The sequence below is a fragment of the Loxodonta africana genome, chromosome 3 (genome assembly GCF_030014295.1).
Source record: "Loxodonta africana isolate mLoxAfr1 chromosome 3, mLoxAfr1.hap2, whole genome shotgun sequence".
NCBI lineage: Eukaryota > Metazoa > Chordata > Mammalia > Proboscidea > Elephantidae > Loxodonta > Loxodonta africana.
Window position 1 is genome coordinate 60,086,629 of NC_087344.1, and position 21,143 is coordinate 60,107,771.

Below are 21,143 nucleotides of genomic sequence, written 5' to 3' on the forward strand. Positions count from 1 at the left end.
TTTGTCTTCAATTTCACTGATCCTGTCTTCCACTGTTTAAAATTTGCTACTAAAACCTTGTATCATACTGTCCATTTCCAACCTGTTCTTTATCTTTTGGGTTTCTAATTGCTGTTTTTGTATGATTTCTAGTTGTTTGTTTATTTTGACATTTTGTTCTTATATTATTTTCTTGAATTATTCCATTGCTTTTTCTGTGTTTTACCTGATTTTCTCTATTTTTCCTTATTTCTGTCTGCATTTTCCTTCTTCTCTTTCTGAATCTCTTGGAGAGCCCTGAATATTACAGTTTTGAATTCCATATCAGGTTGTTCCCAGTGCCTTTTCGTCTATCAGAAGGTCATCTGGTGTTTCATTTTGGTCACTTTCTGGAGCCATCCTGTCCTTTTTTTTTTTTTTTTTTTTTTAAAGTTTTGATATTTTCTGCTGTCTCCAGGACATTCAGGAATTATTTTCTTCATTTACTGATTGTAGGTTTGTTTGTTTCATCCTGCTTTTTTTGTTTTATTTGGTTATATATGGGCAGGTGGGCTAGGTGTGTTTTGTTGCTTGCTCATCTGTGGGCACAATACTTCTCACCACTTAGTTCAGGTGGCCAGTCCAGTCCCTCAGCTACGGTCCAGCAAGGCAGGTCCAGTGGGGGTGAGAGGAGCAGGGATGGGTTGTTTGTGTCATGAACTGGGGCTGATGGGATGGGGCCATGAGGCAGTGTAGGGCGGGGTCCAGGTGTCTGAGGGTCCATGTTGGTGCTGCTTGGGGGTGCAACACTTAGTGCATGGTGCAGATAGGAGTGGGAAAATGAGAGGATGTTATGTGTGGAGCTAAGGGGGTGAGAGAAAGAAGAGAAAGAAAAGAGAGAAACAGAAGCAAAAAAATGAAGAAAAAAGTAAATAAAATGGTGGCATGGTAGGATTTGGTGGGTTGGGTTGGGGCAGATCCTGCAAGACCATGTGCCAATGGGTCTCTGACTCAGTGGCCAGACCTGTCGAGAAGGGGTATAGCCAGCACACAGGGCTAGGTGGATGGGAGAAAGGAAAGGAAAGAAAGAGAAGAAATAAAAAACAAAACAAAACAATAACAAAAAGTAAATATGGTGCTGGGGGAGCCGACTGTTGAGGGTGGGGTGCAATTGGGGCTACAGCAAGCTGATACCTCTCTCACCTGGTGGTGCAGCATAGCCCATCAGGAAGGGGCAGAGGCAGTGCAGGGCCTAGGTGGGAGGGAGAAGGAAAAGGGAGAAGGAGAAAGATAAAGAAAAATTAAAAAAATATGGCACTGAGGGAGCTGGCCTGTGGGAATGGCGCAGACCCAGGGAGGCCGTGTGCCATAGGCTCTCTAGCTGAGTGGTACAGCACAGCCTGTTGAGAAGGAGGTAATGGTACATGGGGCTAGATGGGTGGGAGAAGGGAAAAGAAGGGAAAGAGAAGAAACAACAATAACAACAAAAAGAAAACAAACAAACAAAAAATGGTGCTGAGGAAGCCAGTTTGTGACAGCAGCACAGACCCAAGGAAGCCATGTCCCAGTGACTCTCTAGGTGAGTGGTGCAGCACAGCCCTTTGAGAAGGGGTGAGGGTGGTGCACAGGGCTAATTGGGCAGGAGAAAGGAAAAGAAGGAAGGGAGAGAGAGAGAGAGAAGAAACCAAAAAAAAGAAGAAGAAGAAGAACAACAACAAAACAAATAAACTAAAAAATATGGCACTGAGGTAGCCAGTTGTTGGGGGTAGAACAGACCCAGGGAGTCCGCGTGCTGGTGGCTGTAGCTGAGCAGTGTGGTATGGCCCTTCGAGAAGAAGTGGGGACAGTGCACAGGGCTAGGTGGTTAAGAGACAGGAAAGGAAGGAAGGGAGAGAGAGAATAAACAAAAAACAAAAACAAAGCAAAACAAAAAAATCCCAGCCAAACAAACATGCAAAATATGGCACTGAAGGAGTCAGCTGTGTGGGTTGCATGGGCCTGCAGAGGCCATGTGCCAGTGGCTTAATAGCCAAGTAGTGCAGCACGGCCTGTCAAGTAGGGGTGGGGATGGCACATGGTGCTTTCCAGATGGGAGAAAGGAAAGGAAGGAAGGGATAGAGACAGAAGACACAAACAAATATATGGCACTGAAGGAGCTGGCTAGTGGGGGTGGCGTGGACCAGGGGAGGCCTGTGCCAGTGGCTCTCTAGCCAAGTTGTGCAACACTGCCCATTGAGAAGGAGCAGGGGCAGCCCACAGGTCTAGGTAGATGGGAGAAAGGAAAGAAAGGAAGGGAGAGAGAAGAAACTGAAAAAAAAAATGGCCCCGAGGGAGCCTGCCAGTGGGGGTCGCGCTGATCCAGGGAGGCTGTGTACCACTGGTTCTGTGGCCAAGCGGTGTGGCACAATTCGTCAAGAAAGGGAAGAGACAGCACATGGAGCTAGTTGGGTGGGAGAAAGGAAAGAAAGGAAGGGGGAGAGAGGGAAGAAACAAACAAAAGCCAAAACAAACAACAACAACAAAAAATGGCACTGAAGGAGCCAGCAGGAGGGCACAGGGCAGACCCTGGTGGTAGTGAGCTAGTGTCTCTCTGGCTGAGCAGCCATGGCCCATTGGGAAGTGGCGGAGTCCGTGTAGGGGGAAGAAGGGCTTGGGGCAGGGGGTGGTGGGAAAGTATGTATCCCTTGTTACCAGGTATTCTGTCTCCTGTTGGGGGCTCCATGAAGTTGACTTCTGTACTTCCTGTCTGTGTTCCTTGGTGGCTGTAGTCCAAGATGGTGAATCCATACCACATCAGCTGGTAGAGGACCTCCACTCCCTGGATTTCCTTGTTCTTTCTTATCTGTCAGTTTCTTATTCCATTTGGTGCTTGATCAAGTTCTCTATCCCTTCATTTGATGCTTAGGGTTCCAGGATTGACGTTTGTGTCTGTTTTACTTAGTTTTTTGGGTCTTTGCTGCAAAGGGACGGCATGGTGCTTCTGTCTATTTTACCATGTTGGCTCTGCCACCTCCCATATTTTATTTTTAAAACCATGAATATTTAAGTCAAAGAAAGAGGCAACATTTTAAAGGTAAACGCTAAGTAAAATACTAGTGTAGCCGATCCTCAGATATGGCAAAAAGTGGAAAGGTTGTACTTGAGTGAGTGATGTTTGGGAAACACTGTTTCTAGTGAATTCTTGCTCCTTGATGGTTTCTTCTCGCTTGGGGAGATCTTTGTTCAGGAAAAGATGCCAGAACTTGAGGAGCTGTGTCCATCCACCCTGAGGGCCAACTTGGCAAGACCCCAGCCAGGCTCCCGCTCCTCTGCTCTCCCCAGAATTGCATTTGTGGATAATGGATCTCCAGAGTACAAAGGAGTGATGCCTCCTGCTCACCAGCTACCAGCCACACCTTCCTTCTCACCTGACCAGGCCTGATTCAGCTGCCAGGTCCAGCACCTCCCTCATTTGGCCAGCACAGTTCCAAAAACAGCCTTGAGAGCATTCGAATATGTTTTCCAGCAGGACTAATGGAGCTCCTGTCCAAAGCCTGGACCCAGGCTCCTGTTTCCTCTTGGTAGGATGGCAGTTCCTCACCTCCTAGAAGGTGGCATAAGTGTGGTTTTTCATTTTCTTGCTTTGCTTTTGAAACATAAGCATCTTTTTGAGTTTCTTTGGCCAAACGATGATGGTGCAGGTCATCAGCATCCCTGTAAAGCCAGTGTTCCATGAGCTGCCTCTTACCCATCACCCTGATGTTCCCAGGCAATGCTGAGGGCCTAACTTGGGAGGAGACTGTAGCTGACACTCCATTTATGCGAGCCTTCCTTGGCTCCTGTGTGTCTTTGTTTCTAACAGCCTGCATGTGTGACTCTCTGCAGAGGCCTTCCCTTGGGCTACTAGAGCTGCTTTGTGTCCCTTTCCCCTTCCATATACACAGACCAAGCCAGAAGTACCTAAACATTTATGTCCCCTGGTGCCACCCTTACCATGGTAGTGACTGACAGGTGAGTGTGCAGGAGTATGAAAGCCCAGCTCACTTGTCTCAACTTGGGAACAAACTCTCCAGAGCCCCCCAAGGCTCAGGCTCAAGTTGACTGTTTGCCTTCTCTGTTTGCCTCCCCCCCCATCCCCCTTTTGTTGGTTGTCCTGGGACCACTTCTTTAAGAAATAATTTTTTTTTAGGAATCCTCTTCTCAATGTCTGCTTCTGGGCAGCGCAACCTGAAACAAGTGTCCATACCTGGAGCCTGCTGCAGCCAGGAGGGGTAGGCAAGAACTCAGCCCAGGGGAACCACGAAAGGGCCTACCTCACAGGAACATAAGCGTTCAATGATTCGAGGGTGATGGTACTTTGTAAATGGAAAAGCCCTCGAGAACACTGAGTTGTTTGCCATATGAGTCTCCTGCACGTTTTGCTCAATTGTCCTTTCCTCAGGCAAGCCTTCCCCAATCACACAGTCTAAGAACTGCTAACCCTGTTCCTTTCAGGCTGCTGACCAACCAGCTAGGAGTTAGTGCCTATATGTGACTCAGGCTACTTCTTCCTTCATAAGATGGAGATGACCAGATCTATTGCTTATGACCTCACATGCTAACCTGTCTATGAACAAGATGTGAGTCCTTTACTCCTCTGACAGGTGATTGTAGGAAACCTCCCATGAGGCCCTAGGTGTGTGTTGAGGGGTAGACATAGGTGCAATAAGAAGTAGGTGACATGGGGGTCTGGCCCACATTTTCATGTAATATTCTTGTGCCCTCTCATCCTGCCCAGTCCTGATTAGTTGTACAGTGAAGTGCTTCTGTGCCCTTCTAATATTATGACTTGGTGGCTCGGATAATGTCCAGCTCATTATGGGAAGCTCAGGTGACATAGTTTCTTGGAGTCTCATGGTCAGGCACTCAGTCTCTACTAGGATCCAGTAAGTATGCCAGAAATTATTTTCAAAAGAATAGTTTTCTGCTGCTGATAACCCTAGGGTCTGCACTGGGGATTTTCTACTAAGCATTGCCCAAACTCTACCTAACAACCTTATCTAGCACCATGGAGTCTTCTTGGTCATATGATTCAACTTCTTTCCTACAGATTGGACCTGCTGCAGAGATATCTCTTGTTTTGTCTCAGACTGACAGCTTTCTGAATCACCTAAGAAATAGGTCAAAGGAGTAGTCCCAAGTGTGGTACATGCTGCTTCAAAATTCAAAGATGCCATCCAAAGCTGAACCTCTTTTTGGTGGTGTGTATTAGTTTCCTGTAGCTGCCATAACAAATTATAACGAACTGGCTTAAAACAACAGAAATTTATTCTCTTAACACTTCTTGAAGTCAGGAGTATGAATCCCAGGTGTTGGCAGGGTTGCATGCCCTTTGAAGAATCTAGGGAAAAATCTGTTCCTTGACTCTTCTAGCTTCTGGTGGCTTCAGGAATTCTTTGGCTTGTGGCTGCACCACTCCAGTCTTTGCCTCTGTGGTCACGTTGTCTCTTCCTCTTTTCTTTGTGTTTCTCCTATGTGTATCTCTTATGAGGACACTTGCTATTAGATTTAGGTCCCACCTGGATAATGCACAGTGATCTCCTCATCTCAAGATCCTTAACTAATTATATCTGTAAAGACCTTTTTGCCAAATAAAGTCACTTTCACAGGTCCTGGGCCTTAGGACATGGACATATATTTTTGGGGGTCATTTTCAGCCTGCTACCTGGTGGAAGGTGCAAGGTGTAGCAATTTATCTTTTGTCTTAGAGAGGGTGCCTTGCATGCCTCAGATATTGGTTCCCTCAAATCTTCATCAATATGGTGGGTCCCTGAATCTTCTTGGGGTTGATCTTCCACCCTTTGGCATGCATGTTTCGCTAAGGCATCCAGGGTCCTTGCCACTTTCTGCTCACTGAGTTCAAACCAACAAGGGAGCAGGGGCAACACCCAGAGAAAATGTCTGGGTGGCTTACTGACAGCATCCGCTATAATTCCCTTGATCATTTTGACATTCCGCAGACATCGGTTACCCTGGTCCACTATTTTATTGACATCATTTAAGTGCTGGCTGCTAACAGCTCACATCTGACCCCTTCTCTGGAGAGTTGCTTCCTGCCAAATAGTAGGCACCTTACCAGGGAAGTATGCCCTTCCAGGGAGTTGGCCAGCCACACTGACAGACTGACACGGGAACTCAAAAGGCCAACTCCCTTATCTCAAGGGGTGCAATTCATGCTCCAGAGCCCCTCAGGGACCAGAATGAGGGTGGCCTCCCGCCCAAGGACATCATCGCTTAGCTAACTGTCCTGCTTATTTTATTCCCTTCTCCTGAAAGTACTGCCACAAAAATCTCCACCTCTGGATTTGCTTCTTGGAGGTCTGACCTAAGATACCCCATGAGGATGATATTATGATAGAGAACAGGAGAGTGAAGAATAGTGAAGGCATTCTGCTAACCCTGCCATGTAAAGGTAAACAGCTTTGCTTCTTTCCGCTGTTGGGTATCATGAAGAAAGTATTTGCCAAATGAATACAGTTGCATACCAAATTCTGGAGACTGTGTTGATCTGCTCCAGTAAAGATACCACATCTGGCACAATAGTTGGGATTAGGCTATAATTGGCTGAATTTATGGTAGTCTGCTGTTATCCTTGCTACCTTCTCAGGGAAACGTTCCCTGACTATCTTATCTAATGTTGTCTTCCAATTCCTAGTCTTCAACCATCACGTTATCCTGTTTGTTTGTTTGTTTTTAAAATAGCACTCACCACTGTAATGGATTGAAAGGCGGCTTGGTGGCACAGTAGTAAAACACTCAGCTGCTAATCACAAGGTTGGCGGTTGGAACGCACCAGCCGCTCTGTGGGAGAAAGATGTGGCAGTATGCTTCTGTAAAGATTTACAGCCTTGGAAATCCTATGGGGGCAGTTCTACTTTGTCCTATAGGGTTCTTATATGAGTCAGAATTGACTCAGTGGCAGTGGGTTTGGGCTTTTTTGTTTGTTTGTTATGGATTGAATTGTGTCCCCCCAAAAGATATGTTAAAGTCCTAACTCTTGATATCTGTCAAATGTGACCTTATTTGGAAATAGGGTCTTTTAAGATGGAGGGCCCTGGTGGTGTAGTGGTTAAGCCTCCACTGCCAACTGAAAGTTCGGTGGATTGAACCCACCAGCTGCTCTACAGGAGAGAGACGTGGCAGTCTGCTTCTATAAAGATTATAACCTTGGGAACCCTATGGGGCAGTTTTACCCTGTCGTCTAGGCACTGAGAGTCAGAATCAACTTGATGGCAACAGGTTTGCCTTTTTGGTTTAGAATGGACCCTAAGGTCCCTGGGTGGTGCAAATGGTTTGTGCTTGACTACTAACCTAAAGGTTGGTGTTTTGAACCCACCCAGAGGTGCTGTGGAAGGAAGGCCTGGTGATCTGCTTTCATAAAGATTACAGCCAAGAAAACCCTATGGAACAGTTCTACTCTGTAACACATGGGGTCACCATGAGTCGGAATCAACTTGACAGCAAAGAGGTTTTTTGTTTTTGTTTTACGGTGGGTCCTAATCCCATCCGAGTGGGGTCCCATAAAAGAGAACAGACACAGAGAATAAGGCAGAGGAAGCATGGCCATGTGGCGACAGAGGCAGGCGCGGCTGCAAGTCCAGGAAGCTAGGAGACAGGAATGCTACAGTTCTTGTCTCAGAGCCCTCAGAAGGAGTCAGCATGGCTGATACCCTGATTTGGGCTTCTGAGCCTCCAAAACTGTGAGAAAATAAATTTCTGTTCTCTAAAACCACCCAGTTTGTGGCATTTTGTTACGGCACCCCCAGGAAGCTAAGACACTAGCTGAAATTATGTGATTTATTTATTTATTTATTTATGGCCTTTCTCCTCAACTAGAGCGCAAGCTCCCTGTGCCTAAGGACTTTGACTGGTTCTCAAGCACCCTACGTTATAAAACAACAACAGCAACAACCAAACCCATTGCTGTTGAGTCAATTCCAACTCATAGCGACCCTACCTTAGAGTAGATGATAAATTGATACTTTCTGAATGAATAAAACAGCATGCCAATGTTCTTTCACCTGAAGTAGATAAAAAGGAAAATGTTAGGTTTCTGTGAAGATTCTAAAGTGGAGGCCATTTCTGGGGGTCACTAGGGTGGGGGGAGGCAGGTCAAGGTGGGCTGTCTTCTAGGTGGTAAAAATGCTCCTGGCCCGTGCCAGCCCCTCACGGGCCTGTCTTTTTGTTGAGTCTGGCACAGACCTCAAGGAAACATAACATTTTTAATAAAACCTCAGAGTCAATAAAGGTGAATGGGCTTGGGTGCCTCCCCTGGCGGCCCCAGCTGTTGACTTTAGAAGTCAAGAGTTTAGGATGTTGCCCAATTCCCGTGCAGTTTGGAGAGATATAAGCTAGAAGGGCCTGGCCCATTTTATATGAAAACAAAACAAAACAAAACAAAACTCGGTGAGCCCTGGAAAGATTCCACCGCCAGCCAGAATCCAACGTCCATTCAGAGTGACCGAACTCCTCACGTTGGCTGCTAATGGAAAGCTAACTTCTCATTCCTCTGTGCGTTTCCAGGGGCTGCAATGGAAGGCGTTGCCGTGGAGCAGTTGGCCACCCCTTCTGCTGCCAAGAGGGCCCTGCCGGGTTAAAATAGTTTTATGATAATATGAGCCTCGTATTTTTCTAATTTCAGGCATGGGTGATTTAGGACTAAGTTGTTTTCATGGAAAAAGAAATAGGAGCTGTTTGAGGCAGAGCAAGACTGCCGCCTCGACAGATATTCCCACCATGAGTATGGATCTAGGGCGGGCGACCTGCTTTGAGGAGGCTGGAGACCTGCCTCCAGAGCGCCCTTTTGGGTAGGGGAGGACAGGCTGGGGTCACGGGAGGGACACAGAGATGGTGATTTCTGTTGTTCAATTTCATAGTTTGTGAAATCTTAAAATCAGCTCAGAACAGTGGGCCTTCACCCTCAGAAGCAGAGAAAGGGCCAGAAAGCCCTTCTGCTTCTGTTTTTTAAGAAAAGACATTTCCTCATTTCTTTTTCCCGCTCTTGATCATCAGTCTTTACAGCAAGCCTGCGTCACGGGGCACTTACACATACACACTGTATAGACAGTATATCAATTATGTAGTCAAAAATAAAGATAAAAAGAACCTAAATCTCCGGAAGGATCGGATTATGGCTGTTTTCTGTTTTCTTCTTTATATTTTCCAAGTTTTCTAAAATGAGCCCATGTGTTATGTTTAATAAGAAACACTACCTCTTTCCTAAAGTCAACTTAATTCTTACATTGAGCCCCCAATACCTTTAGCTGGAGGGAAACTCAAACAGAACTGTCTCAGGCGTTCCTCTAGCCTTGTCAGGATTGGGAGGAGACTCTGCCTTTGTCCCTCAGTTTTCTCATTCATTAAATGGGGATAATGATAGTACATTCCTCAAAGGGCTGAGTTAAAAATTGCAAAATATTTGGAATAGTGCCTGGCATGTAGTAAGTATTCATGAAGGATTAGGTATTATCATTATCATTGTTCCAAAGATAAATGCACAAGGAAGGCACCAACTCATCATGTGGCATCAAGGAGGGCTGCCTGGAGGTGATGCCTCAACTAATGGCAGATGAGTTGGTCTCATGATCTTGAAATCCTCTGCATGGGTACTTATCAAGGTCTAAAAATTTAATATAATACACGCCTGATGTACACTTGGAAACCCACGTGGCGTGGTGGTTAACTGCTACTGCTGCTAACCAAAAGATTGGCAGTTTGAATCCACCAGGTGCTCTTTGGAAACCCTGTGGGGCAGTCGGAATTGACATGAGGCAATGGGTTTGTTTGTTTTCAATACATGCTCATGTTAGAAAACTTGGAAGACAGAAAATATAAAGAAGGAAACAGAAAACAGCCATAACCCCATCCTTCCAAAGGTTTCATTTTAGATTATTGTTTAATTGCTATTTTTTTTTTACTACATAATTGATACACTAGGACTGGACAATGTTTTGTTCTATCGTACATAGGATTGCTATGAGTCAGAACTGACTCAGCAGTACCTAACAATAGCAAATTGATATGTGGTATATACGTCGTGTGTCTGATTATAGAAATATTTATTCCTAGAAGAGTATCTGTATATTTACAGAAAATAAAGATCTAGGTGGGAAATAAACCAAAAATATTAACAGAGGTAATCTTCAGAGAGGTAGGATTATAAATAATTTTTCCCGTGTTCTTTTCATTAATCTGTATCATGTAATTTTTCTCCCATGACTATGTATCATTTAATGTAACTTTAAAGTGTTACTTAAAAATTTAATGCATAGAACTTGAGAGTTTTGAACTCAGAGTCTTAAGTCCTTGACATCTTTGGATCATGATGGCTGAACCTCACCCTAAGCTCTGGACCCTGGGTCTCGTGTATGATCCAAGGGTCGTCATGAGGAAACCAAGGCAGGACGTAAGGCTTCCCTAAAAACTTGTGGGGTGGGGAGTCAGAGAGAGGGCAAGGTGGCAATAACAAAGACTGTTATTAAGACCTCACCCCCAATGGCTCCATCAAATGCCAGGAACTCTGAGGAACTGAGTCTTTAAACCTGCATGGGGCATGGGGTCCTTCCTGTGATTTCAGGGCTATAGTGTCTTAGAGAACGCTTAGTTCCTTCTCCCACTATTTTGGGCAGGCTTCATGCTCCTTTACCTGGACCACTGCAGTGGCCTGTGAACAGGTCTCTGCAGTCCTCCCCATACCCCAAGTCCTCTGTCCACCCCGCCAGCCACAGAGATCTTCTCTAACATAGACATATCTGGACAGGCTACCACTTCTCAGCTTGGCTCCCCAGTGGTGGCAGGACCAAATCCAAACCCCTCAGCTCAGCCTTCAGCCCTCAGACTGGGGCTGCTCACCTCCCTATTCTGTCACCATTACTCCCTCTCCCCCACCACTCTCCCCGCCCAGCCACACTGCTGCCCCCCAGGGCTTTGCACATGCAGTTCCCTCTGCCTATAAGGCCCTCCTGCCCTTCTTTGCCTATTGACTCCTAGTCATCTTTCCATCTCATCTGAAGAGGAGGGATGCCTCCTCCAAGAAGCCTCCCATGTTTGCCCCAATCCATGCCATGTATCCCACGGGTCAGCATACATGTTTTCCTGTCTGCCTGATCCAAGAGCTCCTCAAGGACAGGACTGTGACTTAGTCACCTTGTTCTTCTTGGTACCTGGCACTTGGGGGTGGGATGGGGCTCAGGTCTATGCCTGGTGAATGAATGAATGAAGTCTGCCCCTGGTCTTGTAGACATCGGGCTCAAAGAGCAGAGTAGGGGGTGGTATGGCCCAAATAGCTGCCACCCACTAGACCACCAAAGAGCCTACAACTCTCTCCAGCAGCCGGTTTGGGCAGAAGGGGAAGCTGGCTCCAGGTCTGGCTCTAGGGCTACCCTGTCCCCTTCAAATGAGGACTTCCTCCAGGCTGGGCTGAGGGCAGCCTTTCTCTGCCGGTGAACATAAATATAGAAAACAAACTGCGTGCTCTTAGCTGCAACACTAAAAATAGGAAGTTCGGAATCCGGCTCCCCAGGCCCCTCTAACCGCGGGACCACACAGGTGTGGATGCGGATGTTGGGGGGATGCGGCCCCTCTCCCCCTCCTTACCCCCAGCCCTCCTGGGGAGGAGGGAGGGGTATTCTGGGTTTCCGCCAGGAACAGTTCATTCTTTCACTCTGCCTTCCCCACCCCCGGCCTGTTTGACAGCTCATTTCATTTACGACCCCAAAATGAACCAACCCACTGAGGTGCATTCCCTGCTCACATGGAACGCTGGGCTTTTGGTGTGGTGGCAAGCTACCCCTGGGCCGCAGGCTGCCACCCAGTCAGGCTGGGGGCCCTGAATGGCTGTGTTCATGGGAGTGAGGTGCGGCCTGGCCGTCTAGGCTGCGGAGGGGTCCAGGCTGAGTAGGGAGGCAAGTCTGGGCTTGCATCAGCCCTACCTTCCTGACAAGCCCAACGCCAGCCCTGCAATGCCTCAGCTGGACACTGACCGTTTCCTTGAACCCTCACAATTCTCCTCTTGGGTGCGTGTCTTTGTCTCCTGCCTTTAAGAATCTGCAGGATGTCCGTTTCTCAAAATAAAAGCCAAAGCCACCCCGTGGCCAGAGGCCCAGCAGCTGCAGGGCTGCTCCTGAGGCCGGGCGGGCAAGTCTCTGGGGCCACAGCCCTCAGGGGGCGCCAAGCACAGCCCAGTGCCGAGAAGACCTCTTCTGAGAGCCCCAAGGCCTGGGCCACCTCCCTCCGCCAATCATCAGGCCAGCCACAGGTGAGGGGTGCAGGTGGGGCTGGTGCAACCGCAGGGCAGCACCCAAATCAGAGGGACTTCTAGAGCCTTGAAGCTGGGCTCCTGAGTCCAAGGACTCCCAAACTCTGGCACCACATGGCCTCCTCTCCCTGGACCAGCTGCTTCACATCTTAAGCTCAAGGCAAGCGTGGGGGGGGGGGGATGGGGTGGGGTGGGAGGGGGTGGGCCCAGGTTCCAAGAGCCTGGGATTGCGGTACTCGGAAAGTTGACCCTTCCTTCAAGACAGCAAATCTTTGTCCCAAAGCAGAGCCTTTAGGGGTCACAGAATCTGTGATTCTGCCACATACCTGCACACAGTAGGTGCTCATTCAGTATTTGTTAAATAAAAAGGGAGGCTCAGAGAGGGACAAGAACCTCCCACAGTCGCACAGCTAAAAACCAAAAACCAAACCCAGTGCCGTCGAGTTGATTTCGACTCATAGTGACCCTACAGGACAGAGTAGAACTGCCCTGAAGAGTTTCCAAGGAGCACCTGGCAGATCTGAACTCCCAACCCTTTGGTTAGCAGCTGTAGCACTTAACCACTGCGCCACCAGAGTTTCCACACAGCTAAAGAAGGGGAAAAAAACAAAACCAAACAAAAAAACGCTTTCTCCACTCTAAGACATTTTCCAGGCTCTTTTGGGGCTGACCCTCTGGTGGTGTAGGGGTTAAGTATTGGGCGCTCGACTCCACAGCAATGGGTTTGGTTTTTGTTTTTTCTCCTGAGGTTAGGAGGTTCTTCCTAATACCTAACTTGCATTCCTCTGACTGCAACTGAGGCAGCCCCTTCTCACCCTTCTTGGGAGAAGGGGGGGTGTCCTTCATTCTCCACTAGCAGCCCAGCCATGCCCAACCCTGTCGCCACCTACAGGTCACTGTGGTTATTGCAGCCCTTCCCCCAACAGCCTTCCACCACTGTGTGAACCCAGGCAGCCAGGGCTTCTCTGCTCCTTGGTTTTCCCTTCCAGGAGCTGCGTGTGCTAGTCTGTGGCTGCTGGGACTACAGAGGCCATGGCTCCTCTCCCATCAGCAGTGGCACCAAAGCATGGCTGGTGAGGAGAGGCATGAACTGTTGCCCCCTCCCCCTGATAATCGCCATCACTCCCTACAAAGTGACCCCAAATAAAGACATAAGTTAAATAGAAGTGGAGTGCTGACTGTGCACATGGTACTTCAGGACCGGCCCTGCCCATCCCGTGCTGACGCCACACAGAGCCCACCCAGAGAGGAATTCTGCAGCCATGGCCAGCATAGTCGTGGCAGGGAGGATGCTGGGAGAGGGGGGACCAGGGTTTAGGCTAGGGAAGTGGGAACTTCCTACCGGGTGTTGGCTTTCAGGCAGACCAACCCAACCGAACAGGGCAGAGTCTTGGGGTTAGCTTTTGAAGTAAGTGGGCATCACTAGAAAATCGGTTCTGTTTTCATGAAAATTCCCCTCCACGATTTCCATGGAACAGGCCCAGTGGGCCAGGCACTGGGCTGGGTGTTGGTGCCCTGTATGGGCCCAGCCTCCTTGTTGGCAAGGCTGGGAGGTTGCCGAGCCCGATCCTCACATCATCACACACACAGCCCCCATTACGCTGTGGTCCCAGCTCAGCCACAACGCTGTGGGAGGTGTGGAGCTAGATGACACCCCTCTTTGCGCCTCAGTCACCTCATCTGCAAAGCGAGGGAGCTGAAGCAGCTGCTTGCTTTGTAGTCTTGCCTGTTGCTAACTTACCACTGTTTCAGCAAACACAAGACCCAGGGCGGGGACAGCGGGAGGGGGGTTTCTCATCAAGGCTATTTTATGCTCTGCCTCTGCCCCCTCCCCAAACCCTGAGTCTTGGGCACAGGCTGGAGTAGGCGCACAGCTTCCTGTTTACTTGTGCAAAATCACAGGCCACTGGAGAAGGGAGGCAGGTCTGATGGCACCCTGAAGACCTCTCTGGTGTCCCTCTGGGGTTCCAGCCACACCAGGAGCCTGTTTTGGAACCGGGTGGTCTTGGTGGCCCTTCTGATGGCCCTGGGTACGGGAGAGCAGGGTGCTGAGGGTTTCCTGAACAGTGAATTTAGTCCTGTTCCTGCTCCAGGCCCCACCCCAATTCCTCCCCAGTAATGGGGGCGGGCCGGGAGTGACGAGGTCTCCACCCTCCTCCACTCCCCATGCACACAGCCTTAGAAGCCTGGCACTGGGATCCTTCAACACACCTTAAAAAAAAGGGGGTTATATTATTGCAACAAATCAGTCAAAATTCCATTTTACAGTTAAATAGTACAGAAGACAGTTTACTGTACAAGCAATTTGTGCATTAAAAACAAACACATCAAGCAAATTATAGTGCAAAGCAGTTTCCGCCCCTCCCTGTCCCACCCTCTCCCCAGCTCTGGGTTGGTTTCACGGCAGATATGAGAGTAGCAGGTATTAACACCTCAGCATGACAATATGTCACAAAGGATCTGTACCCACCACCAGCAGGCTTACAGTATTATTGTATCAAAACCCCTAGTTTTGTTGTGCTTTCTAAATCAGTGTTTGCTTAGTACAACTTTTAAGCAGCCTTGCAAATAAGGGCCCATTTTTACCAGCCCAGGCTGTCAGTACCCACTACAGGCTTTAGAAATGGACTCAGCATGGCATCACTTTTAGCCTGGCGGGTGGGGGAGGGATGGGCAAATACGGGTCAGTTTATTTCTTGTCCCTGTCCCCACCAGGTTTGGGTATCAGGAAGGGGTAGTAATCTGGGATAGGGCTGCAAAGTGCTGGGCACTGGGAACCCGAAGGTGCCTCTCATGCTGGCCCAGGGCCAGTCTACAACCAGAGAGAGCAGGAGTGAAGGTTCAAGGGCAATGAATTTGCAGCTGCTTCCTGAGAAGGGGTGGAGAGTCCCCCTGGGTGTAGGGAGTCAGCAGGACACCCCCGGCAGCTATTTTAAAGAGATGGAGACTGCTTTTTCCAGTGAGGGCAGGACAAGGGAAACTGCAGCAGGAAGAGTTTGAGTAAGATCATGGGAAGGACTTCCTGACTTGCCAGAGAATCTTTCCTATCTGGTGCATCTAGCTGTTGTCCCACATTGGGGATGGCACAGCAGGCCATGAGCCATTACAAACACAACCACCGCTAAGAAGCATTTTGTAGGAGATTTCCATACCCACAGAGGACGTGGCCGAAACAATTACTAAAAACCACATGCTGGCTAGCCCTTATAAGAGTTTTCTTGTCCTTTGCCACTTAAGCCTTTCTAGAACTAAAGAACTCAGTCAGGAGAATCCACGCAACCTGAGCCCTGGAAAAGACCTGCATTCCCATCTGCAATGTGAAGGGGCGATCCTTCATCCTGAAGCACAGGGGGCTGAGCCAAGGCTGGCCCACCCTTTACAGCCCTTCTGTTCTGCCAGCACGCAGCCACGGCTCTCTGCTTCGCACAACCTGCCCAGCCATTGGGACACCCACACATCCCCCCGGACAAACGCTCAAGAGCCACAGAGGTGAGATTCCAGCATCTCCCCAGTGTTTCCCTTGGCGCTTTCCTGGGTCGGGCCTCAGTGGAGGCTGGTGAGCAGCTCCTGATACAGCGTGACCTCCTGAGGAGGGAGATACTGAGACCCTACCAGCCTCAACCCTCTTGGAAGGCACCCGAGCCAGTGGGCAGACATTGCTGCTCACTCCTGTGAAACCTTGTGTTTGAAAATGTTTGACTGCAGCTTCTTTTTCTAAATTCAACTTTAAAAACTGGTTTTGGTTCCAGACTGACTGCTTTTGGAGCACAGCTGATTAAGGATAGAGAGGTGTGTGTCGGGGTTGGGAGACTGGGCCGAACCCTCCCAGGAAGCCTGGGGCCCGCGGGTGGAGCATAGCTTGGCTGGACCTGGGTGGGTCAGGGATGCTGACGTCTGACCCACTGACCCCTCACCCAGTGCTTTCTGCTAGGACCTTATCCTGCCCCTGTGCTCTCTTTCTCCAGAAATGGAAATTATGAGACCAGCCTAGGAGGAAGGGGACTCCAGCCCCGCACCGAGAGAACAGAGGGTGACTGCCCTGCGCTGGTAAAGTGCATGGAAGGGCCCAGTCTGCAGGCGCTTCCCCTGCTTTCAGGGACCTGCTGCTACAGGCAAATCTACTCCGGCACCTGGGACCCACAGGCAGCTGAGATGGGGGCAGGGGCTTCTTAGCTGCCAGGGATTATAGGGAAACAGGCCTGGGGGAACCAGCTTGGCTGTGTTTTCATCCCATCTCTGCCAGCAATTTCCTGGGTCCTCTCCATGGGTCCCTGCCCCATCTTTACAATGAGGGGAACCCTCTGAGGAGGCGGGGGCTTTCCAGTTCTGACTCCATTTATGTAAATGCAGGGACAGGCCTGGGCCCACGAGGCACAGGGTCTGAGGGTGGTGAGGCAGTGGGGAGGCCTGTGGACAAGAGGCCCAGACCTGGGGCAAATGCTGCTGTCCCTGGCACAGAGGTGGTCCCTGTCCCAGGAGACCTGGGCCCCATGACAGCCCTGGACACACTGGGGACGGGAAGGCCATTCCAGGGGAGCGGGGGGGCTGCACTTCCCACAGGAAGGTGGGGTGAGATGACTAAGAGCTGGGTATCCTGGGGGAGGTCCTAGCCCCTCTGTACAAAGATGTGGCCGGACTAGATGCTCTCAGAGCTATGCCAGCTCTGGACCCTAGGACCTATGGACCCCAGCACCACGACTGGCCTGGGGCCTAAATCTCATTCCTGTCCGCAGCCTTGGAGCTGCGGCAGCCACTTGTCCGGAAGGTTCCTGAGGCTCCTGCCTCTTGCAGGAGAAGTCCTCGTTGGCCTGGACAGTCAGTAGGGCCGCCACACGGCCTCGTCCATGCGTCCTGGCGTGCTCAGGGCTGTGGGTGAGTTGCTGTGGCTGCCGTTGGCCTCCACGCTGTCGCTCTGGCCACCTAGGCTGGGGTTCATGAGGTTGCCGGTGGCAACGGAGGAGGCACTGCTGGTGCAGGAGGCCAGCATGCGGGTGGGTGAGCGGTCGCCCCCGCTGCTGCTGCCGGCCACCATGGAGAACTGGTAGGAGCCGGAGGACGCGCCGTAGTAGAGGTGGTAGGGGGACGGGTTGGCCTGGAAGGGCCCACTCTGGTTCTGCGGGGCGCCAGGGTAGGGCGGTGGGAGGTAGGTGTGGTGGAAGCGGCTGGTGGCCGACATGCCTGCCACTCCAAGGCTGCTGATGTTGGTGCCCGAGGGCGTGGTGCTGTAGGGGAAGGCAGCCGACATGGCCCCTGGGTAGTGCATCCTCGGGTCTGGGAAGCGGCTTTCTGTGAGGGTCGGCAGGGCTGAGAAGGAACGGTCAAACTGGCGGGGGTCAGAGAACGGGTTCAGGTCCGGGGTGCCTGTGGGCAGAAAGGAGGGGGTCAGTTGTAGCCTGAGGAATTCTGGTTCACAAAGCCCATTTTGGGAATTTGGCCCAGGCTCTGCCCTGGTCACAGAGAGACCAGTGTCCAGCCCAGGCCCTGCTCTAGCTACCTGGTAGTTTGGCTCCAGGACCACGTGTATCCCAGCCACTGCTCCATACTTTTGTAATCACAGACCCCCATCAGCATTTGAAGGCGCTTTAGGACTGAGACTAACCCCCTTGGTGTAAAGATAGGAAAATTGAGGCCCAGAGAGGGTGAAGCACTTGCCCAAGGTCACACAGCACCCTGGGCCTGGAACAAAATCCTCGGGTTTCCTGACACATGTCTACTAAGTAGTTGTCTCATCTTTGAGACAGCACAGAATTGAGGTTAACTGGTGGTGTAGTGGTTTAGAGCTTGGCTGCTAACCAAAAGGTCGGCAGTTCAAATCCATCAAGCGCTCCTTGGAAAACCTATGGGGCAGTTCTGCTCTGTCCTATAGGGTCGCTATGAGTCAGAATGGACTCCACGGCAATAGGTTTGTTGTTTTTGGTTGGTGTGGCCTCTGGAGCCAAACTGTTGTATGCTGTCGAGTTAATTCCAACTCAGGATGACCCTATAGGATCGAGGAGAACTGCCCCATAGGGTTTCCAATGCTGTAATCTTTTATGGGAGCAGATTGCCAGGTCTTTCTCCCTCAGAGCCACTGAGTGGGTTCGAACAGTTGACATTTTGGTTAGGGATCCAGGCTGCCTGGGTTTAAATCCTGGATCTGCTACTTACTAGCTGTGTGTCTTTGTGCAAGTCACTTCAACCTCAATAGGCGTTCAGCCTCCCCACAGGAAAACCGGGATAAAGGCAGCTCTGAGGGATTAAGTTCGTTCATACCTGTAAACTGCTGAGAACTGAGCTGGCCCCGGGGAAGGGCTCAATGAGGGTCTACACGGCTCCGGCTGCAGTGGCTGCTGCTGCTGGGTCGCCCCTTGCTCTGGGCACCCAGAGACACTGAGGCCCCGCCAAAATCAGCCCTGGCCCTGGCTCTTCCTTGTATCCTGACCAAAGGATGACTCTGGGTGGCAGTGCGGGAGATGGATGGGCCCCCCAGCAGTGGCCCAAGAAGTCTGTCTGGCCCTAACCCCTCTGTCCCACCCATCAATGAGTAAGGGCCAGGACAGAACCCAGGAGGGGTCCGACTTCTACTCCTGGCCCAGCTCCGGGTGAGCACTGCCTGCCATGACCGAGGCTGGGGGCATGTCAGGCTTCCTGCTTCTACACCTCTGCCTGAGGTGCTGTGTGACCACGGGTGAGGTGTGCAACTTCTCTGGGCTTTGGAATCATCTCAACCTGGCTGGAATGTGTTTCTGTCAGCGGCCAGCTCTCATTCTGGGTGTGGATCAGAACGGAGCAGTTCTCCCGGGCTCAATGTGGAAGATGTGGGGGCAGGGGTCTGAGTGCCTGGGGCCTTCCAGATAGTCTGGGACCCTCCCTAACAGGTCCCCTGGCTGCTCAGTGCTGCCATGAGGCCAAGGGGGTTAGAAATGCCTGGCTCCCCACCCTCATCTAGAAACACCAGGAGTGTAGGAAGAGGTCTAGCTGGTAGTGTCTGCACCCCAAGCACAGCTGAGTATAGGGTTCACACCTCTGCTCCAAGCTCCACCTGACAGGAGCCCCATTCTCAGACAAGGAAGCCCAAACACGGACCCGAGGATGCAATGGGGGTGAGGGGGGCTGTGGTCCAGGAAACAAGGCCCTGTGTGGTGGGGCCTGGGCCTGCCCAGACATGTCACTGTCCCCTCTTGTCTCCTCCTGGAGGGTGATGGGGAAGTACCTGTCCTCAGCAAACCCTCCGACTGGCCAGCAGCTTCCCTGAGGCTCCAGCCCTCCCCTCCCGGCCCAGCAGCCCCAGGAAACCCGAGCTGGCCGGGCCACTGTCGAACAGCCAATCCCAACACTGGAAGGAAATGTTTATTTTCTTCTCCAAATTGCCCCAGCTGCTGGATGGTGGCTGAATGAGCCCTTTGAGCTGTGAGAAGCCCCCATTGTGGGCAGCCGCAGCCGGGCGGGGGGGGGGGTGCTGGGGGCTGAGGTATGGAGGGGCAGGGGCCTCCAGTGGCCAAAGCCAGGAGGTCAAAGGTATTAACAGGCACTATAGGGTCGCTATGAGTCGGAATCAGCTCGACGGCACTGGGTTTGGTTTGGTTTTTTTAAGGGGAGTGATGGCGGGGTGTGTGCTGAGGGGATCTCCAGAATGGAGCCTGAAGGCAGAGCCTCGTCCTACGGTGGTGGTGGTGGGGGTGGGGGGGGTGGTGGTGGCTGGTGAGAATAACTTTCCACAAGCCTAGCCCTGCCAACACATCCCTGTGGCAGGTACCACTTTCTTCCCACTTTACAGATAAGAAAACTGAGGCTCAGAGAGGTGAAGTGACTTTTCTGAGACCCTACAGCCAGAAAGTGGCTGCGCCAGAATTCCTAGCCAGGTCTACCTGCCTATGAAGTTCGTGCTCTTCCCCTCGTCAGGGCCTTTCCTCTTATTCAGAAGGGGACAGGCCTCAGTAGGGGGCTGGCTGGGTCAGGGGCTGCCTGAGGCCCAGTGCTGCACGTAGGTGAGGGAGGGGCTGGGGGCCCTGCCTCAGGACACAGCAGAGGGGTAAGGGCTGGGTCAGTCACTGCCCGCTGTGGCCGAAACTCCTCTCCTCCCAATCCCAGGGTGGAGGCAGGGGCTCTGCCAGCTGCTTGGCCAGGCTGGGCCCTTTGGGGCACAGGGGGTAAGCCGGCCTCAGGTTCCCTCAGGCACTGATTCCCGGCCCCTGTCCACTCAGCTGTTGGCTGGGGGGGGGGGGGCGGGCGGGGGCAGAGGCAGAGCTTCCCTTCCACTGGAGCTGGTGGACAGGAAGTCACTGTTCACGCCCACAGGCTGGAATCTGGGGCTCCCTGACTGGGCCCCAATATCTAGTTAGGCCCTGGTTCTGCCTGTGGCAGACAGAGAAAGGCCTGGGGTAAGGCTGCTGGACATTGATAAATGCCAGTCCATGGGGACAGAGCACGGAGTGCAGGTACCTACACTGCCTCTTGGGGTCAGGCCCCAACCTTGGCTTCTCCAGGGCTCAAGAGCTGCTGAGTGTCTCAACCATGCTAGCCCATGTGCTCAGAGAAGCTAGGTCTGGCCTCTTCTAGCCTTGGAACCTGGGCAGGGCCAGGGCCTAGCTCCTGGAGCCCAGGCCAGTACAGTGAGGCCTGCTCCTCAGACAAGGCCACTGGCTCCCCTGAGGGATTGTTCCCCGCCCCTCACCAGTCATCATATTGTGCCTGGCACACATGCAAGGGCTGGGGGGCAAGACCTCCCTTAGCAGAGAGACCCAGTAGGCCCCAGCCTGCATGGAGGAGAAAGGAGTGGAGCAGGGGCCAGGGCGGGGGAGGTCTCCACTGTGCCTTCCATCCCAGGCTCTTCCTTCTCTGGGCCCTTCTACCCCCTTCCCTGTGGAGACTTTGGTCCTCGTCATTGATGGGCTCTGTGACCCAAGGGTGGCCCTTAACCTGTTGAGCCTCA

The 21,143-nt window shown here is 51.3% G+C and overlaps 1 protein-coding gene across 1 annotated transcript in view; it reads right to left on the bottom strand.

The window, feature by feature from the left end:
* Nucleotides 1-12,520: 12,520 nt before the first annotated feature.
* RUNX3 (RUNX family transcription factor 3) overlaps nt 12,521-21,143 on the bottom strand; it is a 72,519-nt gene continuing 63,896 nt past the window's right edge. Inside the window, exon 6 of the mRNA XM_064281486.1 lies at nt 12,521-17,593. Within this exon, the coding sequence (XP_064137556.1) occupies nt 17,049-17,593 (545 nt within the window). The 3' untranslated portion in view covers nt 12,521-17,048. The remainder of the gene's footprint in view (nt 17,594-21,143) is intronic.